Below are 23873 nucleotides of genomic sequence, written 5' to 3'. Positions count from 1 at the left end.
CACTGCAGTCACCTGAGCATCCTCTGCACTGTAGTCACCTAAGCTCCCTCTGCACAGCAGTCACTTGAGCTCCCTGTTCATTGCATTCACCTGAGCCCCCTCTGCACAGCAGTCACGTGAGCTACCTTTTCACAGCAGTTACTTGAACTCCCTCTGCACTGCAGTCACTTGAGCTCCCTCTGCACTGCAGTCACTTGAGCTCCCTCTGCACTGCAGTCACCTGAGCACCCTCTGCACTGCAGTCACTTTAGCTCCCTCTGCACTGCAGTCATTTGAGCTCCCTCTGCAGTGCATTCATCTGAGCTCCCTGTGCAGTGCATTCACCAAACCTCCCTGTATGCTGCATGAAGTTAATCTCCCTGTGCTTTGCATTCATCTGAGCTCTGTATGTGCTGCAGTTACCTGAGCCCACTGTTTGCTGCATTGCGTTTAGCTCCCTTTGCTGTGCATGTATCTGAGCTGCCTGCTTGCTGCATTTACCTGCTTTGCGCTGAATAGAGTTGAGTTCCTTGATACCGCATTCACCTGAGCTCCCTGTGCGCTGCATGCATCTGACCTCAATGTATGCTGCATTCACCAGAGCTCCCTCTGTGAAACAGTGAGTTGAGCTCCCTGTGTGATGCATTCATTTGATCTCCTTGGAGCTGCATTCACCTGAGCTCCCTGTGCGATGCCTTCACCGGAGCTCCCTGTATGTTGCATGGATTTGAGCTCCCTGTGTAGTGCATGCATCTGACCTCAATCTATGCTGCATTCACCGGAGCTTCCTATATACTGAATACAGTTTAGCTTTCTGTGCGGTGCATGCATCTGAGCTCCCTGCATTCACCTGAGCTCCCTGTGTGCTGCACTGAGTTGAGCTCCCTGTGTGGTGCTATCACCGGAGCTCCCTGTATGCTTCATTGAGTTGAAATCCATGTGTGGTGCAGTCACTTGAGCTCCCTCTGTGCTGCATTCACCTGAGCTCCCTCTGTGATGTATTGAGTTGAGCTCCCTCTATGGAGCTCCGTATGTGCTACAGTCACCTGTGCCCACTTCGTGCTGCTTTGAGTTGAGCTCCCTGTGCGCTGCATGCTTTTGAGCTGCCTGCTTGCTGCATTTACCTGCATTGCATTTTGCTGAATAGAGTTGAGCTCCTTGCTCCTGCATTCACATGAACTCCCTCTACGGTGCATGCATCTGAGCTCCCTCTGTGCTGCATTCACCTGAGCTTCCTGTGTGGTGCATGTATCTGAGCTCTCTCTGTGCTGCATTCACCTGAGCTCCTTCTGTGATACATTGAGTGCGCTCCCTGTATGGTGCATTCACCTGAGCTCCATTTGAGTTGAGCTCCCTGTGCGGTGCATGCATCTGAGCTCCCTCTGTGCTGAATTCACCTGAGCTTCCTGTGTGGTGCATGCATCTGAGCTCTCTCTGTGATAGATTGAGTGCGCTCCCTGTATGGTGCATTCACCTGAGCTCCATTTGAGTTGAGCTCCCTGTGCGGTGCAGGCATCTGAGCTCCCTCTGTGCTGCATTCACCTGAGCTTCCTGTATGGTGCATTCACCTGAGCTCCCTTTGAGTTGAGCTCCCTGTACAGTGCATGCATCTGAGGCCTCTCTGTGCTGCACTCATCTGAGCTCCCTCTGTGCTGCACTCACCTGAGCTCCCTTTTAGTTGAGCTCCCTGTACAGTGCATGCATCTGAGGTCTCTCTGTGCTGCACTCACCTGAGCTCCCTCTGTGCTGCACTCACCCGAGCTCCCTCTGTGCTGCACTCACCCGAGCTCCATCTGTGCTGCACTCACCTGAGCTCCCTCTGTGCTGCACTCACCTGAGCTCCCTCTGTGCTGCATTCACGTGAGCTCCCTCTGTGCTGCACTCATCTGAGCTCTCTCTGTTCTGCACTCACCTGAGCTCCCTCTGTGCTGCACTCACCTGAGCTCCTTCTGTGCTGCCCTCACCGCAGCTTCCTGTGCGTCGTGTCCTCCCATCCCGCACGCCTCACCTGTCCGTCATCAGCCTCCCGAGCAGCAGGAACGCCTTGTTTGCACAGTGCTTGTGCACGGCAGCAGGAAATGGAGTTATTTGCATGCGGAGGACACAGATCACTGGAGTGCCCGCGAGCTCTGAATCCAGGCGGACACATCTCTCCCCCTTGGACTACTATCGATCACTCCCTTTGCCCTCTGATTGGAAGTGGGGGTCCCCTGCCCTAGAGTGCCCTGAACCGTGTGACCCTCGGCACAATCACTAGTTGGCTCACACTGGTCCTGGACCTCTAACGTGAGCTGGAGTCTGCTCCTGGCAGCGATGAGGGGATCGGTGAGCACCAGATCACTTTTCTGCTGAGGAGCACAGCGGCGTCTGCAAGGTATTGTGACTTCAGTTCGTTTGGCTAAAATGGTTCTCATGTCTTCGGACTGGCAGCTCTGGAGAGAGAGACCTTTAGACACAGTTGATAATGTTATGATTCTCAGTTCATAAGACGCGTGTGTTATTTGAATATCACAGAAGGACCATTGAAGCCTTTTTTAAAGGCACGATGAGAGATGGCAGCCCCCCCCCTTTCGCCAGAGCACCCCAGTCTGGCGGAGAGGGTCTACCTGGAGGCCCAAGCTCTTGACCACGACCAGTGTTTGTTGCTCATGCTGATGTCAACCTTGGCTGGACATTGCATTCTCCAACCTCGCCAGAGTCCAGGGCTAAATTCGTATAAATATAAGTGCAGAGGGTCCGTAGTGTTCCGTAGGGGCTCCCCCTCCCCCCGCCGATGCCACTGAATGCCAGGGCTGCGGAACACTGAGGCCTCCTGGCCTTCATTCAGCCTCATCCCTGATCCACTTCCCAACTCTTCCTGTCTCTTTATGCCGCGAATACCAAGGCGATTCCACTTCATACCTCCTTCTTCCACCACCCTACACTTCCTGTCTCTTCATCTCATGAATAACAAGGCTGCCTGGTCTTGATTCCACCTCATGCCACCTTCTTTCTCCACCATACACTTTGTCTCTTTATCTCACGGATGCCCAGACTGCCTAAAATTGATTCCACCCCAGGCCTCATACTTCCAACCCTTCCTGCCTCTTTATCTCATGAATGCCAAGGCTGCTTGGTCTTGATTCCACCTCATGCCTCTTTCTTTCACCACCCTACACCTCCTGTCTCTTTAAGGCAGATACACAAGAAACTAACGCTGTGCGGTGCCGGAAGTCTATTTGCTGAGCTGCGCCGTGCTGCGTTAGTTTTGAGGCACAGGGATGTGACATATTTACAACAATATGTCGCATCTCTGTGCTACTCCCTGTGCTGGCGCACAAACTGCTGTCATGCGCCGGCACAGGCACCCTCGCACCATGGTGAAAGGATGCCTGTGTTGTAGGGAGAGAAGGAACTCCTGCGCAAAAACACTCAATGAAGGGGATTTCCTCTTCCAATGCGTGCTACAGAATGCAGCATAGATTGAAGGAGGAAAAAAACGAGGGGAAATGAATTTTTTTTCCTCATTGCACCTCCCTACGCCTCCCTTTCCGATGCATTTCCAGATTTACGATTCGTACATCTGCACATGCATCAGTGAACATGAGTGTTGCATTGGAACACCGACAGAAACACCCATGTCACGCCCCAACACGCAAAGTGTTGCGTTAAAAGGGGTGATATTTACAAACACAGGTACAGCCATGCAGGGTGGCTTTACGTGTGCTTGTAAATATCACGCAGCAGGTTGCGCCGCCAGTGCATCACGTAACGTGACACACCGGCGGCGTAAGGGGCTTGTAAATCTGCCCCTTTATCTCGTGAATACCAAGACTGCCCACTGTTGATCCGGTGTGGGCAATTGGAGCGTCTTTGCAAGAGAGACAGAGCAGGACTCTTTAACCTGAAGGAAATACGTCTCATTCCATTCCCCAGTGGAACTGGAATAAGCCCCCCCCCCGTTGTCTGACCCCAGAACGTTTAGGCTCGCACGCTGCTGGACCGACAGCACGTGGCAGGGCGCCCAGCAGGAAAAAAGGCAGGAGACCGACAGAGGTACTGAGCCAGGTACTGGCACATCCGGAGGGTTGGTGGCTGTAGTGGTGATTTGCATGTCTGACCCACTTACTGTTCTCCTTCCTGTGGTCGTTGGTGCCATGGTTCCAGTCCCCAGGGATGTCTGGGAGGAGCCCCCTCGCGGAGGGTTCACCCACTGGGGGCTCAGCGTTCACCTGGCGCCCATCTGTCCTACAGTTGAGACCCACCTCAGGTTTCACCTCACCACAGGTGTGCCCACCTGACCTTCTCTTGGGGCCCATCCCTGGTCTCGTCTCACCACAGGTGTGCTCATCACAGTTCTTGTGTCTCCACAGCTGTGCTCATCACAGTTCTTGTGTCTCCACAGCTGTGCTCATCACAGTTCTTGTGTCTCCACAGCTGTGCTCGTCACAGTTCTTGTGTCTCCACAGGTGTGCTCATCACAGTTCTTGTGTCTCCACAGGTGTGCTCATCACACTTCTTGTGTCTCCACAGGTGTGCCCATCTGACCTTCTCTTGGGGCCCATCCCTGGTCTCGTCTCACCACAGGTGTGCTCATCACAGTTCTTGTGTCTCCACACCTGTGCTCATCACAGTTCTTGTGTCTCCACAGGTGTGCTCATCACAGTTCTTGTGTCTCCACAGGTGTGCTCATCACAGTTCTTGTGTCTCACCACAGCTGTGCTCATCACAGTTCTTGTGTCTCCACAGCTGTGCTCGTCACAGTTCTTGTGTCTCCACAGGTGTGCTCATCACAGTTCTTGTGTCTCCACAGGTGTGCTCATCACACTTCTTGTGTCTCCACAGGTGAGCCCATCTGACCTTCTCTTGGGGCCCATCCCTGGTCTCGTCTCACCACAGGTGTGCTCATCACAGTTCTTGTGTCTCCACAGCTGTGCTCATCACAGTTCTTGTGTCTCCACAGGTGTGCTCATCACAGTTCTTGTGTCTCCACAGCTGTGCTCATCACACTTCTTGTGTCTCCACAGTGTGCTCATCACAGTTCTTGTGTCTCACCACAGCTGTGCTCATCACAGTTCTTGTGTCTCCACAGGTGTGCTCATCACAGTTCTTGAGTCTCCACAGGTGTGCTCATCACAGTTCTTGTGTCTCCACAGGTGTGCTCATCACAGTTCTTGTGTCTCCACAGGTGTGCTCATCACAGTTCTTGTGTCTCCACAGGTGTGCTCATCACAGTTCTTGTGTCTCCACAGGTGTGCCCATCTGTTCTTCTCTTGGGGTCCATCCTTGTTCTCGCCTCACCACAAGTGTGCCCATGGCAGGTCTTGTCTCACCACAAGTGTGCTTTTCTGTCCGCCCCATGGGAGCCCACCACATGTCTCGTCTCATCTCAGGTGTGCCCACCTCAGGTCTCATGTCTCCACAGGCATGCTCATCTGACATCCTCTTGGGGTCCATCCCTGGGCTCCCATGGGGCGGACAGAAAGGCACACTTGTGGTGAGACAAGACCTGCCATGGGCACACTTGTGGTGAGGGGAGAACAAGGATGGACCCTAAGAGAAGAACAGATGGGCACACCTGTGGAGACACAAGAACTGTGACGAGCACACCTGTGGAGACACAAGAACTGTGACGAGCACACCTGTGGAGACACAAGAACTGTGATGAGCACACCTGTGGAGACACAAGAACTGTGATGAGCACACCTGTAGAGACACAAGAACAGTGATGAGCACACCTGTGGAGACTCAAGAACTGTGATGAGCACACCTGTGGAGACACAAGAACTGTGATGAGCACACCTGTGGAGACACAAGAACTGTGATGAGCACAAGAACTGTGATGAGCACAGCTGTGGAGACACAAGAACTGTGATGAGCACACCTGTAGAGACACAAGAACTGAGATGAGCACACCTGTGGAGACACAAGAACTGTGACGAGCACACCTGTGGAGACACAAGAACTGTGATGAGCACACCTGTGGAGACACAAGAACTGTGATGAGCACACCTGTAGAGACACAAGAACAGTGATGAGCACACCTGTGGAGACTCAAGAACTGTGATGAGCACACCTGTGGAGACACAAGAACTGTGATGAGCACACCTGTGGAGACACAAGAACTGTGATGAGCACAAGAACTGTGATGAGCACAGCTGTGGAGACACAAGAACTGTGATGAGCACACCTGTAGAGACACAAGAACTGAGATGAGCACACCTGTGGAGACACAAGAACTGTGATGAGCACAGCTGTGGTGAGACACAAGAACTGTTATGAGCACACCTGTGGAGACACAAGAACTGTGATTAGCACAGCTGTGGAGACACAAGAACTGTGATGAGCACACCTGTGGAGACACAAGAACTGTGATGAGCACAGCTGTGGTGAGACACAAGAACTTTGATGAGCACACCTGTGGAGACACAAGAACTGTGACGAGCACACCTGTGGAGACACAAGAACTGTGATGAGCACACCTGTGGAGACACAAGAACTGTGATGAGCACACCTGTAGAGACACAAGAACTGGGATGAGCACACCTGTGGAGACTCAAGAACTGTGATGAGCACACCTGTGGAGACACAAGAACTGTGATGAGCACACCTGTGGAGACACAAGAACTGTGATGAGCACAAGAACTGTGATGAGCACACCTGTGGAGACACAAGAACTGTGATGAGCACACCTGTAGAGACACAAGAACTGTGATGAGCACACCTGTGGAGACACAAGAACTGTGATGAGCACAGCTGTGGTGAGACACAAGAACTGTTATGAGCACACCTGTGGAGACACAAGAACTGTGATGAGCACAGCTGTGGTGAGACGAGACCAGGGATAGGCCCCGAGAGAAGGTCAGATGGGCACACCTGTGGAGACACAAGAACTGTGATGAGCACAGCTGTGGAGACACAAGAACTGTGATGAGCACACCTGTGGAGACACAAGAACTGTGACGAGCACACCTGTGGAGACACAAGAACTGTGATGAGCACACCTGTGGAGACACAAGAACTGTGATAAGCACACCTGTGGAGACACAAGAACTGTGATGAGCACACCTGTAGAGACACAAGAACTGTGATGAGCACACCTGTGGAGACACAAGAACTGTGATGAGCACAGCTGTGGAGACACAAGAACTGTGATGAGCACAGCTGTGGTGAGACGAGACCAGGGATAGGCCCGAGAGAAGGTCAGATGGGCACACCTGTGGAGACACAAGAACTGTGATGAGCACAGCTGTGGAGACACAAGAACTGTGATGAGCACACCTGTGGAGACACAAGAACTGTGATGAGCACACCTGTGGAGACTCAAGAACTGTGATGAGCACACCTGTGGAGACACAAGAACTGTGATGAGCACAGCTGTGGTGAGACACAAGAACTGTTATGAGCACACCTGTGGAGACACAAGAACTGTGATGAGCACAGCTGTGGTGAGACGAGACCAGGGATAGGCCCCGAGAGAAGGTCAGATGGGCACACCTGTGGAGACACAAGAACTGTGATGAGCACAGCTGTGGAGACACAAGAACTGTGATGAGCACACCTGTGGAGACACAAGAACTGTGATGAGCACACCTGTGGAGACTCAAGAACTGTGATGAGCACACCTGTGGAGACACAAGAACTGTGATGAGCACAGCTATGGTGAGACACAAGAACTGTTATGAGCACACCTGTGGAGACACAAGAACTGTGATGAGCACACCTGTGGAGACACAAGAACTGTGATGAGCACACCTGTGGAGACTCAAGAACTGTGATGAGCACATCTGTGGAGACACAAGAACTGTGATGAGCACAGCTGTGGTGAGACACAAGAACTGTGACGAGCACATCTGTGGAGACACAAGAACTGTGATGAGCACAGCTGTGGTGAGACACAAGAACTGTGATGAGCACACCTGTGGAGACACAAGAACTGTGGTGAGCACACCTGTGGAGACACAAGAACTGTGATGAGCACACCTGTGGAGACTCAAGAACTGTGATGAGCACAGCTGTGGTGAGACACAAGAACTGTGATGAGCACACCTGTGGAGACACAAGAACTGTGATGAGCACACCTGTGGAGACACAAGAACTGTGATGAGCACACCTGTAGAGACACAAGAACTGTGATGAGCACACCTGTGGAGACTCAAGAACTGTGATGAGCACACCTGTGGAGACACACGAACTGTGATGAGCACAGCTGTGGTGAGACAAGACCAGGGATAGGCCCCGAGAGAAGGTCAGATGGGCACACCTGTGGAGACACAAGAACTGTGATGAGCACAGCTGTGGAGACACAAGAACTGTGATGAGCACACCTGTGGAGACTCAAGAACTGTGATGAGCACACCTGTGGAGACACAAGAACTGTGATGAGCACAGCTGTGGTGAGACACAAGAACTGTTATGAGCACACCTGTGGAGACACAAGAACTGTGATGAGCACACCTGTGAAGACACAAGAACTGTGATGAGCACACCTGTGGAGACACAAGAACTGTGATGAGCACACCTGTGGAGACACAAGAACTGTGATGAGCACACCTGTGGAGACTCAAGAACTGTGATGAGCACACCTGTGGAGACACAAGAACTGTGATGAGCACACCTGTGGAGACTCAAGAACTGTGATGAGCACACCTGTGGAGACACAAGAACTGTGATGAGCACACCTGTGGAGACTCAAGAACTGTGATGAGCACACCTGTGGAGACTCAAGAACTGTGATGAGCACACCTGTGGAGACACAAGAACTGTGATGAGCACAGCTGTGGTGAGACGAGACCAGGGATGGGCCCCGAGAGAAGGTCAGATGGGCACACCTGTGGAGACACAAGAACTGTGATGAGCACAGCTGTGGAGACACAAGAACTGTGATGAGCACACCTGTTGAGACACAAGAACTGTGATGAGCACACCTGTGGAGACTCAAGAACTGTGATGAGCACACCTGTGGAGACACAAGAACTGTGATGAGCACAGCTGTGGTGAGACGAGACCAAGGATGGGCCCCGAGAGAAGGTCAGATGGGCACACCTGTGATGACACAAGAACTGTGATGAGCACAGCTGTGGAGACACAAGAACTGTGACGAGCACACCTGTGGAGACACAAGAACTGTGATGAGCACACCTGTGGAGACACAAGAACTGTGATGAGCACAGCTGTGGTGAGACGAGACCAGGGATGGGCCCGAGAGAAGGTCAGATGGACAAAGGTCTAGCTTCCTGCCAAATTTGCTGTAATTCCTATTCACCAGTTTTTGCGGTAGCACTGTCTAAAAAAGCCTACGAAAAATGCACAGGGGATTTGCATTTGGCACCCCCCATCTGCTCTTGGGCCCTGCTTGAAGGATTACCCCATAACTTTTCATGCACAAACTAGGCAAATAAGATATATATACAGCAGCGGTTTCTTTACTGGGGGGTTGTTAGACGGACCGGGAGGGTCGGCCGAGGACAAGGGGAGAGGTCTCCAGGGAGAGCCGTCTCCAGTGATCGTACAGACGAGTAACTTCCCCCCCACAGATGTACACCACACAAAGATAAGGTTTAACGTTCTTTATAAGCAATCTTGAAGTACGGTAGAATTGTACAAGGAGGTCTGGACTCAGGGGTCCCCTCAATTCTAGTCTCTTGGATGGGAAAGGGGTAGCGGGACAGTCTTATTACCAATCTGGTAGATGCGAGGGTATGATGGATAGCTCACAATCCTCGAGCTCGGCGTTCTAGATGGACGGGCCGCGGCAGTGCCAGCAGGTCCCGAGATGATCGTAGGTAGCGACGGTCCGCGGCGGCGCCAGCAGGTCCCGGTGAAGGTGGTCGTTACAACGGTCCGCGGCAGCGCCAGCAGGTCCCGACGAGGTTGAAGGTTGCAGAAGGTTGCGGCAGCGCCAGCAGGCAGGACGATAGTTCGCAAGGCAGGGCTACGGCAGCGCCAGTAGTCCGTCAAGGATGAGTTCTTCACGGTGTCTCTCGACTCCAGGATACAACTGCCTTCCTGCTCTGGAGCTGCCCCAGTTATAGGTCTGGCGCCCTTTGATGTCCGGACCCTCGCACTTGGAGGTCGGGAGGTCCGGGATGAGGGAGTCCAGACACCCAGCAGGGGGGTGGAGCCAGCGCCCGGGGGAGTTGGAGGCGATCGGCACCTGGCGGGGGAGAGCCATCGACACTTCTTTCTCCCATTGACCTGCAAAGTGGTCCGCTCACCTCCTGGGTGGATGGTGGTGCCGGGATGTCGGGGCCTGGCCAGGCCCAGGGTTAGGGTCGATCTGAGGCCACGCGGCCTCGTGGTGCAGTGTCCAAGATGGCGGCCGGGCCGGGCGAGGGCCGGTAGTGGTTCGGCCCCAGGATACAGAGATGTCCGGGGGTAGGAGTCCCGTAGGACACGGGGGTGCGCGTTGCTTCTGTGGGTAACACCCGGAGGGCCGGGGCTCGGGCCCTGTCATGCGGGGAGGGAGCAAGCCCTTCATGTGGCCTGTCCAACAGGGGTGGAGACCTCGCCCCTGTTTGTTTTTTTGCCCTTTACTATAAATTGGTTTAGATCCTTTTTTTAGCCTCAGCACACCGTGTGCGCCATGGCCCAGGCAAAGTTTGTCTTTTCTACATGAGAGTGACTGAGGCAGACGTGGGTGGGGGCTTGGATAACTGACATGTCAGCTGCCGGGCCTCCTTGGGGTGAAATGCGCATGTCAGGTTGGACGGGTGCCGTGCTCTGACCAGCCCGACATGCCCACTTTTTCACCCTTGCTTACCTGCGCAATGCTTGAGGCCGGGATTGCTACCATAGCACCCAAGTCTACCAGAGCGTTGGCAGTGCCTGACCAAGCCAATCATCGGGCTGCTCTCATGCTATTTGCTAACATAAACAGCAGTAGAGCAGTGCAAGGATTGTCTCAGGAGTCAAGGGTGGGGTTGAGAGCGGAGCTGATGGACAAAGTCACGAAGAGTGTTCTTCGAAATGGACTGGAAAGTGAGTCACTAGTCGTGGAAGATGAGGTGTGCCGCATTGAAAAACATTGGCACATAACAACATAGATATATTGGCTCGCAGAGCCAGAAAACGGAGTGGTATGTACAGATTTAATAAAAAACTATTCATCCTGAAGGTTCTGAGCACAATATGAGGCCTTCAGCCCATCCTAGTCCAGAACAGTGGCATAACATTAGGCCACGGCTGCCACCGCTGTGCAGTGGGGGCAAGCACCATGGGCCCCCTCAGCCTAGTATTCTGACCTGAGAGCTCCTAATTAAGATCAAAGGGGGGGTCCTCCATGTGCCTTGCAGAGGGGCCCCCTCAAGTTTCACTATGGCACTGGTCCAGTACCCCTGTCCCTGGTACCTGTTGGACTCAGCCTAGGCGCAATGCCTGCCACTGGGAGGCACACCAGGCTTCTAGCCGCATGTACAAAGCACATTGCACAGCCTTTGCCTGTTCCAGCCTGTGTGTTGGGTGGCGTTTAAACCTTTGGCAGGATCTTAACAGGTGGTTCTACAGCTACCCCTGTAATGATGTAAACAATATCTACATATCGGCGTAGAGACCAGTCAGCGGGTTGGGTGAGCTCTTAATGGATCCAGAACTTTATTTTTGATGGGTAACTGGAGGAGTGTCCCCCTCCAGCACTGGCAGGTCCCTGGCCTGAGGGCTCAGGAGTGGGTCGGGAGTGTCGGGGACCCCTGCATGTACTTTGAGGGAGGCTCCCTCAAGTTTTGTTAGGCCGCTGGGCGTCAGACCTATGGGTCCAATGACCGAAAGGTTTCTGAACCGGCACACAGTCTGCCCATTGCACTCAGTATGCCACGACCAGCGGAGACAGTGCATGCAGAGGACCGGGTTCAGCGCTTTATAAGCTGCCATTTGCCTTTGTGAGGTACACGGGTCAATTTAAGCTGCAGCTGTAGGTGTGTGCATGCACGTAACTACACAACGTGTTATGCATGTATATGCAATTATATTATATGTATCTTTATGCATAAAGATCAGCATAGATCTATGCAAAAATTATGCATATCCACGTGGGTATTCATATAAAGTGCTTTGAGGCAACACAGCACTATATAAATCTGGTTATGGTTACTTGGCCTACTAGAACACCCACCATATCTGGGGGGTCAGGGTATTCCAACCCTGCCCCCTTTTCTTTATTGTTGACTTTTTTTAGATGGCGGCCAACACTTCCTGGTTGGCGTTTTGGCAGCCAATCAAATTTTGCAGGATCCGTGGGTCCACTGCAAGGACTCACGTCCCCAGATAGCTATATTTTTCAAACTTTAATTTCTCTGAAACTACTGAACAGATTTACACCAAATCCCAAAAAGCACGTTTTCTGCACCAACATCTAGCTTTCTGCCAAATTTGGTGTCTTTCCATTCAGTATTTCGGGTTATGTTGTGTTGAAAAAATGAAATATCCCCATAGACATAACAAGGGGAAAGCGTGTTTTGGGCCCCCCCCCCCCCCCACCCTCTTTTCTTGGCTTCTGCTTGACAGAACACCCTGAAAATTTCAACACAGCAGCTGAACCAAAAATTGTTCATGAAACTACTTTTATGTAAAAGTTTCTGGCAATCATTGGGTGTTGCCCGTGGCGTGAAAAATGACTAAAATATAAAATTAATAAATAATGTTCCGATTTTCCGCCAACCTGTGAACGGAGGGAGCCCAGAGCACTCTCTCCCTGCAGTATAAACCTGCAGTGTTGACTGTAGGACATGATAACACTTTTGATGGTGGTTCTTTCAGAAATGGATCCCCATTGTCCAGGCAACAGGGTGACCCATTTAGGAAGGAACAGTGCGTTCCTGTGTTCATGGCTTACTAGCAACAGTAATGTGTTTTATATATTAAGTGCCAGCTCTGTCCTCATTGCTTTGTGCAAATAAAGGTTTCTGTCCAAGAGGTTTCTCTTATTTCTTTTCATTGTGTTGACCAATTACTGCAGAGTACTGGGTGGATTTGCACAAGGGCACTCTGAGGGCTGTGGGTAGAGCTAATTAAAGAACACCGGGTTAGAGGGGAAAACATTCTAATTCCCAACTCTGTGCCCTAACTTGTGTAATGCATCTTTTTATCCAGTGTTTAATTTGAGCCAGTGTTTGCAGGGGACGGGCACACGCACTTATTTTTGGGACTCTGGACTTATTTTTTATCGTCAGACGCGGGCCCAGAGCAAGAGACGGTAAAGAATGAAAGGGAGGAAAATAAAGATAGAAAAACAGTGGCAAACACATAAAGCATGGATGAAAAGATACTACAAAGAGTTCGAAAAAGAGTAGGGTGGTGGGAGAAAAATGCCTGAAGGGGAATCAAGACTAGACATCCCCGGTATTCATGAGATAAAGAGACAAGAAGTGTAGGGCAGTTGAAAAAAGAGGCTTGAGGTGGAATCAAGACTAGGGTAAACAACATTTCGCGCAAATCTTTCTCCCCAAAGGGAATCACAACGCGGTCGTTACAACGATTGCGTTGTGATTCCGCATACCATTACTCCGCAAGTCGGAACAACGACTTGCGGAGGGGGGGAGGTGTTAGATTTAAAATCCAATACCTTCCCTATTGTCCGTACTGACTGGAGTTGGAATAGTAAATTATAATATTTCAACATCCAGCGCCCCCCCTCCGCAAGTCGTTGTTCCAACTTGCGGAGTAATGGTTTGCGGAATCACAACGCAGTTGTTGTAACGACCGCGTTGTGATTCCCTGCGGGGAGAAATACAGCGGGATGGCATCACATATTCCAAGACTAGACAGTCATGGTATAAATAAGGTAAAGATACAGGAAGAGAAAGGAGGTGGAAGAAAAAGAGGTGAGGTGGAATTAAGACCAGGCTCTTAGTATTTGGCAACACCTGTATTCGGAAGCATGGGTGGGGGCACTTGAGATACACTGTAAACCTCTTGTGATCTTGGTTACATTAGAATGATGTTTCTTTCCTACAGTCTGTTGTTCCTTTTCAGATGTTTACCAGTAAAGTGTAACAGTTCTTTGGGAGTCTGGCTCACCTTACACAATAAAAGTGTGGGCAGATACATTTGTAGGCGTTCTCTGTCAGAAGTTGCAACATATCCAGTGTAGCAGTAATGAATAGTTATGTGTTAACTTTAAAATAGAAAACCCTTAGGGAAATTGCATGTGGCCGTGGAGAGTAAATCTCTCCGTCCTAGGGTACTTTGGACATTATACAAGATCACAACAGAACGGATCAGGTGCTGGTGGTGATGAAAAGTGGGAGCTTGAAGGAATTTGTAGCAGTGTTTTACTGCAAGATTGGTGCCCTCAAGGGGCTTTTGCACACTCATATATTCAAAAAGGGAGTGATCCTCACTGTGCATAAATCACAGAATCTGTCCTCGATTGCCGTCTAAGAAGTGAACCAGGAAATCGATAAGCTTCCACATTCTGGCATGATTGAACCAATGATGTCATCACGATGGTTAGCCCCTTTGGTCGTGGACAGACAGGTTTAAAAAAAAATGTGTGTGTTGACCTCAGGGACCTAAATAGTAATGTAGTTAAAACGTTTCCATTGTCAAAGATAAAGGAGATGCTGGCCAGGGCTACTGACTCCTCATCAGTTTATCGTCAAATAAAGTTTACAAGCACAGAGTAAGCAGTCAACTGCGTTTATGACACCAATAGGATATTTCCATTATGTTTGCACGCCCTTTCGTTTGGCATCAGCGGCTGTGGTATTGCAATGCCTCATGGACCAAGTGTTTAGCAATCTTAATGGAGTAAGGTTTTTCCAAAAATATATCTTGGTTATGGGTGAAGATAGAGGCCAACATGACAAACATTTATGCCTGATCCTGAACATCTTAGAAACGTGTGGACTCACAGCAGAACATAAGACATGTAAGTTTGCTGTCAGAGTATCTAGGCCTTGTGGTAAGTTGTGACAGGATCAAGCTAAAGAGACGTTGTTACTTGCCCTAATATGAAATAAAGTCCTTCCTGGTACAAAAAGGAATAAAATGCTAAATTTGTTCAAACTTTTCTGAAAAGCCTTATGTCATGAGATAGCTCCTCAGGAACAAAGCGAAGCATCGCAAGTTGCTAAATTGTCAGGAGAGTTCTTTGGTAAAACAGAGGATATGTGCACCTGGAACCCTCCATGGATTCGTTCCAAAAACCAAGTGCATCAAACAACTGATGCAAGGGTGTTGTACCCAAAGAGACAAGAACGAATGAGAAAGAGCTGTGGTTGATTCTCATGTTTCAACCCCAGCAGATATACAACTTTCTAGTGCACAAAGAGAGATCTTGGTTGGATTATGGGGATTAGAACACTTCTGCGGGATCATTTGGGGATCTGAGTTCCTTATTAGATGTGACTGTAAACTAAGCCTGGGCAGTGAACTCCGCTCGCGGAGTTTCGCGGAGTGTTCAGCACTCCGCGTTACATGGAGCTCGCGGAGTTCCGAAAAGTATTTTTCCTCATTGGTGATCGTCAACGTCAAGTTGGTGAGCACGAGCGAGGAAAATCCACCTCCCTGCAAGATTTTTCAGCGCAGTGGGCAGGGTTCTCATTGCAAGTGGTCGAGTGTGCTCACGACCGCTCACGTTGAGAAACTGCCCATTCGCGTTGAGAAAGCTGGCGCTCGGATAAAAATCTACTCGAGCTGCAGAAAGGAAACCAGCGCCTGCTTGCGCTGTGCATGGTGCCATTCACGATGATTGCGCAGTGCGGACAAGCATCCGGCACTGAAAATCACCGCAAACTACATTTTTCTATCACACTCTGCCACTTTCGGAGCTCCGCGTAACGCGGCAGAGTTTTTTTTCCACTTTGCGGAGTTTTGCATAGCGCAACTCCGCGAACTCCGCCCATAGTATGTGTTAGACCTGGCACCATTGGTGTGGGTCTCCCTTCCATTTTTTCTGTTGCCTCATGTATTTTTGCTGGTGTTAGATGCTTTGGGCACTGTGCCACTGCTATTCAGTTCCACAGTGCAAGGGCTCCCTATTATAAATTGATGTATGGATTAGTGATTCCATGTTTGGCTATTTTGGTTTACTTGTCAGACCCTAGTACAGTGCACTGAGTATGCCAGGGCGTGTAATCCAAATGCTGCTGGTGGGCCTGCAGCACTGGTTGTGCCACCCACAGAAGCAGCCTTGTAAAATGCATCTAAGGTCTGCCATTGCAGAGCCTGCGTGCAGTCTGGTACTGTATGCTGACTGGGCGAGTGCACCCACTTCCCAGTCCCTAAACCTTCCCTTTTCTTCATATCAGTCACCTCTATCGTAGGCCCAAGGGCAGGGTGCATTGTAAGTATAAGGTAGGACAAGCCTTGGTGTGTGTGGCATGTCCTAATAGTGAATTACAGCCATTTTCGTTTTTCACTATTGCAAGGCTACCTGTTCTCCATAGGCCAGAATGGGCTGTTAGAGTTATTACATTTTATGATCCTAACTGTCTCAGAGAACATGGTAGAAATTCGAGTTTAGTATGCCTGAACCTCAGAATAATAAAATACATCTGTGTTTGCAAATACTACTTTTAGAAAGTAGGTATTTGCTTGTCTAACCATTCAAACCTGCCTCTGCTAGTTTGTGTATTCCTATGTCTGGTTTTGAGAGTGACAGGGCTGGGGAATTCCAGGAGACAGGCTGGGTCACCCAGTGGTGAATAGAGAGATCTGCATCTAGATGGGAGGGAATAGGGCTGTGCCTACCTTCCACAATGCTGGCTCCACCCCCTGGGGAGCGGCTGATGTCTCTGCCCTGCACACTGAAAGAAGACAAGGAGTCCTGTCAACAAAGTGCTCCAGAACTGTACTTGCCTTCCACAATGCTGGCTCCACCTCCTGTCGGGCGTCTGATGTGCATGCCCTGCACTGTGAAAGGAAAGGAGAAGTCTGGTAAACAGAGTGCTTCAGAACTGGTTTGGACTGGGCACAGGCCCCTCTCCCCTCAGAGAACAAATGATTTCTGGGTATAAGTATTGGGACCCTGCTCCCATGAAATTAGATCACTTTTGGACTACAAGAAGAAACCTTTACTGAGGAGAGGAACCTGAAGAAACCGAGGACAGACTATTCCCAAGCTGAAGTGCTGCTTGGGGGGTTGGCCTGCAGTGGTTGCCTTACTGCCAAAGGAAGGAGAAAGGAACTTTGTGTACTTTGCTTTAAACATGTGAAGGATCTCCAAGGGCTTGGAAAAGAGCTTGCCTCCTGCTGAAGTCTCAGAGACAACAGACTTCACCCCCCAGCTCCCTAGAGTTCTTTGGGAAGTGTCTACTGCTGTTTTGGGCCTTCTGAGGAACTGCGTGTCGCAAGGAGCTGGAAGCGCGACTCAACGATAAGAAGCATGTCGCCATCGCAACTCCGGAGGAAGGAGGGTGTCGCCGCAGGAACTGTCGCACTGCACCGCATCGGAGGGAAACATGCCGCAACGAAGAGGAAGCGTGTCGCCGTCGCTGCTGCTGCCATCGCAACTCCGAAGAAGGAGGGTGTCGCCGCTGTGGTTGTCGCACTGCACCGCATCAGGAGAAGAATCTTGCAACGAGATCAGAGCGTGTCGCAGTCGCTGTGCCTGCCATCGCAACTCCGAAGGACCTGTCGCATTGCACCGCATTGACCAAGAGCACCTTGCATCCCCCGAGAAGCGCGTCACCATCGGAGCTGCTGCCGTCGCATCTTGGATGTTGCAGATGTAGTTGTCGCATCGTGCGGAAGCTTCACGCATCGTGGGAGAAGAGCGTCGCCGCTGGAGCTGCTGCCGTCACATCTTGGATGTCGCCGCTGTCGTCCACGCATCAGACCGAGAACTTCTCACATCCCCGAGAAGCATGCCGCATCTGGAAGATCTTTACATCTTTATTTCTTCGCACCTGAACTTTGCCATATTTCCCATCGCTGCGACATTGCTTGTCGTGGAAGCGCAACGCAACTTAAGGTACATTGACGCAGAGTGTTGCCTCTAAGACTGAACTGAACTAAGCTTAAATCTATCATCTTAAAGTAATCATAGTGTGTATTTTTGTCGTTTATGGTCTTGTGGTAACTCTATATACAGTATACTTATTTTTGATATAAAACCTGTGTGGTGTCCATTTGTAGTGTTGTCACTGGGTTACTGTATGTGGTCACAACTGCTTAACTTACAACGCCTCTGAAATAAGCCCTGACTGCTCGTGCCACACAACCTAGAGGGTGAGCAGGGGTTATTTTAGGTGTGTAATCCCCTTTCTCTGACTAGAGGAGAGGGTCCCTATTTGTCACAAGTACCTACCTGTGCCAACCAGAGACCCCCAAATCTAACAGTATGGTACTTGCAGCCGCCGTGGTGGCGGCCACATCATAATACCACCTGTGGGACCTCCACCTTGTAGGCAGGTGGTCCCACTCCCCGAGACCATGCGGACGGACTTCAGTCCGTCCGCCATCGTAATCAGCCCCTATGTAACTGCCTAAGAATATTCCTCTCATTGTTCTAATAGTCTGAATTTAGAGAATGGTACTTTGTCCATAAGGGTGGCAGGGGACATTATGCCAAATTTGGTGATCGCTATGAGCCCAGCAGTGTTCTCTGTTCCTTGGTAGGGACCTCCATCATCGCGGTTTCTGTCCAGGGTCAAAAAGATGCAAAAGGTATAAAAGTTTGTTGGATGTGGAAGGCTGCCATCTCTTGTGATGGCCATTCATCCAACCTCTAACAAACTTTTTGTTTTTCATGAACATACTCTTAAAGTGGGAGGTTGGTGTGAGAAAACAAAAAAAACTAAAGACCCCCACATCAAAGAGGATTTTTTAATAGATGCAGGCTGAGCTATGATTTGTGTTTTTGGTCTCTCACCGGCTGCTTTACCTGATGGTGAGGGACAGAAAAATCAGGACATCACATAGTCTACCCTAAATAGGGTGGCTAGTGTAATGCCCTTCCCCGACAGAAACTTACAACAGATCCTTACTTCATCGAGCCATCCGGCAACAGATTTGGTTGACTGAGCCAATGAAGGTTCCATCTGTGGAAAGCTGGTAGTCCTTCCCAGCCCAAGTAGGGCAGAGGGACCGTCAGTTTGGAAGATAGGGTACTCCTTCACATTTGGGGCGGAGTACCATGGCCACCAAACAATTAATCTGTCCTGTTGTTCTATTTATTTATTTACTTTGTTTTATGAGGGGGAAGATGTGTGATGTTGGAGAACATTAACACTTGATGAGGTATGCATGGTATATTTATATTTCATGTTACAACATGATATTCCTTTTGGTATGCTTACTATCAAAGTGTCAACAAATATTTTGGTACTTGAAAGTAACACGAAACCTGGATTTTCCTATATTACTATTAATATTATTATAAGCAAGTATTCCTATTAATATTTTATTTTTTTACAAATTATCATTTGCTTAGGCCTATCAGAGAGAGTATCCTAGCTGCACGCATTGTAACTTTCCTATCAAGGAATGAGTAAACAAGTTATACACTAAGGGGCACATGCATCAAAGGTTTTTGCGAACGCAAACGGTGCAATTCGCAAAAATTGGACGTTTGCGATCGCAAAATGGCCTTTTGCGATGCATCAAAGTGTTGGGGATGCGCAATTTAGGTAATCGCAATTTTTTGCGATTTGCGATTCCTTAAATGCAATGCAAGAACCACTTTTAAATAGTGATTTTGCAATTTGGGGCCGGAAATTACAGAGCAATTAAACTGGTCGGTAATTTGCAAAAACTTTGAAAAATGCACTAAAGTAAATTTATCAAAGTTTCATGTTGCATACACACATGGCCTTGGGGAATGTGTGTGCAACATGTGTGCACATCACAATTTCAGGGGTGCAACAGGGTGTCCTTTTGACACCCTTGAAATTGCATGCGCAATTTACGAGTGCCTATTGGTACTCGCAAATTGCGCATGCAATTTCCCATTCATTACTATCGGCCTGTAGGCCCATAAAAATTAATGGGGAGCCATTCCTTAATTGCGACTCGCAATTTGCAAGTCATAATTAAGGAATGTTTAGGAATAGCTATTTTTATAGCAATTCTACATGCATAGGCTTTTGCGAGTCCTTAATTGCGATTCCTTAATAATCGCATTTAAGGACTCACAAAATCCTACCTTGATCCATGTACCTGTAATATACCAACCAGCAGAGAAGTGAAGTGTTTGATAGTTCTATATGTCGTTGCATTGGAGACTGCAACCTCACTCCCCTCATAACCAGTAATGGTTGTGGCTTCCATCTCACAGGCAGATTTCATGAGACGGAGGTGGATTGGATGCCATAAAGGGACACCATGGATGGAGAAGCAAACAAGGACATCATGGAGAACCTGCCGTGCGACGGCTCATCCACCGAGGCAGAACTGGAGGTAGCGTACCCTATGTTCACCTATCATCAGAGGTATCAGTGTCGGACAGTAAATGTACCTGAAAACATGGGAGGTGTAAGTGAATTCCGCCCCTTTATGAACAGATGTTTCTTGGACTTAGTAGTGGTTTTGAAGGAAGTTTAGCCCCTACTCTCTTTTCTAGTATTTTACTGCAGAAAGAATTCATGCAACTAATGAGTTCCCATGTTTTCAGGAACATTTACTTTTCAATATGTACAAGCTTTTCATTTGTTTTCATCTGTGTGCATGTCTAGTTATACAAATACTACTGGGTATTATTTGGACATATCTGTGACCGGTATACCATGATCTCTTTCTAAATTCTTCCCGAGGATGTATTTGTCAATTTACTCCACATAGTTGATATTTTTAGGCCTCAATCAGACTTTCAGATTCACCATAAAGGATTGTGACTCAAAGTAGACACATAAAGGTGAGCTCTCTTTCCTACTTTATAGTTTATTCATTTTCTCTATAAGCATCCCTAAATTAATTATGAACCTTTAGATTAGATCATTGTGTCTCATTTTATGTTGCTACCAATCTGTCCTGAAGAAGGGCACCTCTGCATTTTTTTGTGGGTTGAAACATCAACAACTTTTTCTTTGGTCTTGCACTAATTGTGGAAAGCATACACCTATACCAGTAGCATATCTTGGATCCAATTTATTTGCCATTGTATAGGGTTTGGAATGTTAGCTCAAAAACTAGCACAGCCCTGTTGGATTTTCAGAATGATTAACACGTATGCAAACAATCTCCACTGAAATCCATCATTTGCACACTTGTCTCAAATACAAGCTGTATGGAAACACTAACCACTGAAGTGGTTTTTAGAGTTCAGTGGGTTGACAGACCCAGCGCCCTTCAAAAAAAGTACTTCAGTATGAGGTTGCTTTTAGCAAAGACCTTTTATGTTATATCCACGTCTTCTTTGCGCTGCAGCAGATGCTACAGTAGATACACCTTAAGGCTCACTGTCCAATATGCAAGGTGAGTTAAAAGGGGCGGAGTCTCTGATGGTTGTCGGATGGATTTGCAAAGACAAAACGCCATGTTGGCATTCAAGGGATACTATGACGTCCTCGTATCGCACATTGAGAATCTGAGACCTATTGAAGATTCAAGTCTACTTAATGTAAGGTGTGATGTAGGAGAAGCCAGCCAATCATCTCTTCTGGATAGAAGACAGAAGACCTCCTACTTAGAGATTTGGTTGTCACATAGTAGAATACATTTTTGTTAATATAAAAGTTGCTTTCATTTTCCATAGTGGCAGCATGACAGTGCAACATTAGTGTGAGGGTCCCAAAAAAAGGAAGATTTCATATTGATTATTATGATAAATGTAGTTCTGATCTGCAGAGGAGGCTTCATATTCTGGCTAGTTGTGTGGCCAGGATCTCTCTGCTGTGACGGGCGATACCACTGAAGTAAATGTAAATGTAGGTGTACTTATATAGCGCAACCTGTCACCCAAATGGCATCCTGGCGCTTGCTTAGGGAACCCGTCCTGGTATTCCCCTGTGAGAGGCCCCGGCAGGGTGTCCACAAGGTGAAAGCCAGGCATCCCGCCGCGAGAGGCCGTTGTGGAGATTAAGCAAGCTATTGCCCAGAGTTGCAAAGTGAGACCCCGTGAGTCAAGTAGGCACCGGAGCGAGAATTGTCGAGGCCGTGGAATTTTTGAGCCCAAGACCCACCGAGGCGGGGAATCGAACCCTGGTCCACGGTCGATCCCAGCATCCGGGTCTGCCGCCACTAACCACTGAGCCACACTTCTCCACGAGAACAGATCCAACAAGAAAGCAGATCCACTTATTTTTCATTGATATTCCATTGGAAGTGCAGACTAAAATATGTTCCCAGTCCTGAGCTACAGGTTTGCAGAGTGGTGTCATCTTTAAAGTGCCCCATTGGAATTTTGTTTTGCTTAGAGAAAGCAAACTCTGAAAGCAGGCGATTTTCTGCATCTCAGCCGCACTACATTTTCGCTGTCCATGTCCTAGGCAGTGACCAGGGGCGGCTCCTCCTCTATGGCGGAGGAGCGTCGCCCCACTGCTTTTCAGTAGTGAGAAACATAAAATGAGAGTACCTTAGAGTTATTGTAATGTTATGTTTCCTGTCCTGCTGCTTTGCGGCAGGTGGGTTGGCGGGGCTGCTCTGCTCTCCGAGCAGGGCAGGGGAGGAGTGGTTTGCCCACTCCTGAGTGCCCAGTGACTGTTTGGTCCGCCCTCTCGGGCTACCCAAACCAGTCATGTGCACTCTCCTGTTCTCCATGCCCTCTGCCTTACAACCTGCATAGAGAACATGCCCACCCCTCCAGCCCCTGGATGAGCGCTGTGTCGTGTTTTTTCTGAAAGGACTTTTTTTTAAGGGACACAGGCTGCATGAAACAAAAATTTTAATAAAAAGCAATCACAGATGTGGTGGCCTGCTGAACCCAGGAGGCCAAAATCCTGTGCTGGCTGCCAAACTGAGAGAGTAGTTCTTTCCGACCTACCTCAAGAGCAGTAATGCAAAACGTTGGATTGCGACCCACTTCGAACGCAATTTTTACGAACTGACCTTTAGCACACAGGCACAGCTGGACTGGGAACCGAAACCGGCCCTGGCAAACAGCTCAGTCAGCCCTCTGTGCGGGGGGGGGGGGGGGGGGGGGGTGAGCGGATGGGGGGATGCTAGTTGCAAGCACCACTCCTATCTCACCTGTGCAGCTTTTGTTACGGGGGCGGGATTGCCAGCCCCAGTAAAAAAACTGCCCCCCACAGGGGTCCAAAACTGGCCCCCAACCTGGTGGCCCACTGGAGAAACGCCCGGTGCCTGCTATTTGGCCGGCCCTGTACACAGGTCAATTTGCAAAAAAATTCTCCATTAGTAAAAGGTTGTTGGTAATTTGTGCCCAGTTTTTGCGAGTGTAATTTGTGTCCCTCTGTCCTGCTACTCTTCCTTCCGTTCCTCCAGGTGCCACGCGTGGCCAGGTTGGACCACTGGATGCTGCCTAAACTCTGAAGCATACAGCAGGGTTTAGCAACAAATATTCACTGACACAAACCTGCACTCTGGGGATCTATATTGTGAATAAACATGGGATGGAAATGAGGAATTTCCTGCTTCAAAGAGGAAGGCTTCTATTTGTGTTGAATGACTTTGCAGCTGTGGAAATAATCGTTTTTGGCAGGGGAGGCGAGGAAGTGAGGCAGTAATTACCTTTTATTTACACTGATTGTGGTGCAATGGCTTGGAGCACAGTTAGGCATTGTGTGTGCACCGTGTGCTATCTGCTGCCAATAATAGCACAGCAGATCACGTGTAATGTGATCTACTGGAGATCTGCCAGGCAAGCCCCGAGCACCGCCTTATCAACGCCCTGCAGTGTTATTCTGCAAACTTTCAAGGTGACCTATTCTGTAGGTCAGTTAATGATTGTTTCCTGTCTCTTGTAGACATTTCCTTCTTCTGTGGGTGTCTAATGCAGGTTTACCGAGGACCTCTTTGCACAACCATGTGTGAACCCCCTGGAAGCTGCAGCTGTCTCCTGTGATGTACCTATGACATGA

At 49.2% G+C, this 23873-nt stretch overlaps 1 protein-coding gene across 1 annotated transcript in view; it reads left to right on the top strand.

Annotated features, from left to right (window-relative positions):
• The first annotated feature begins 2026 nt into the window (after window positions 1–2026).
• Window positions 2027–23873, top strand: part of LOC147693107 (uncharacterized) — a 61041-nt gene continuing 39194 nt past the window's right edge. The window contains exons 1-2 of the mRNA XM_086939361.1: window positions 2027–2353; window positions 20174–20295. Of these exons, the coding sequence (XP_086795487.1) occupies window positions 20221–20295 (75 nt within the window). The 5' untranslated portion in view covers window positions 2027–2353; window positions 20174–20220. The remainder of the gene's footprint in view (window positions 2354–20173; window positions 20296–23873) is intronic.

The sequence above is a fragment of the Lissotriton vulgaris genome, chromosome 9, assembly GCF_964263255.1.
Source record: "Lissotriton vulgaris chromosome 9, aLisVul1.2, whole genome shotgun sequence".
NCBI classification, from domain to species: Eukaryota; Metazoa; Chordata; class Amphibia; order Caudata; family Salamandridae; genus Lissotriton; species Lissotriton vulgaris.
Note: the sequence above shows the minus strand (reverse complement) of the source record. Positions and strands in the feature narration are given on the sequence as shown.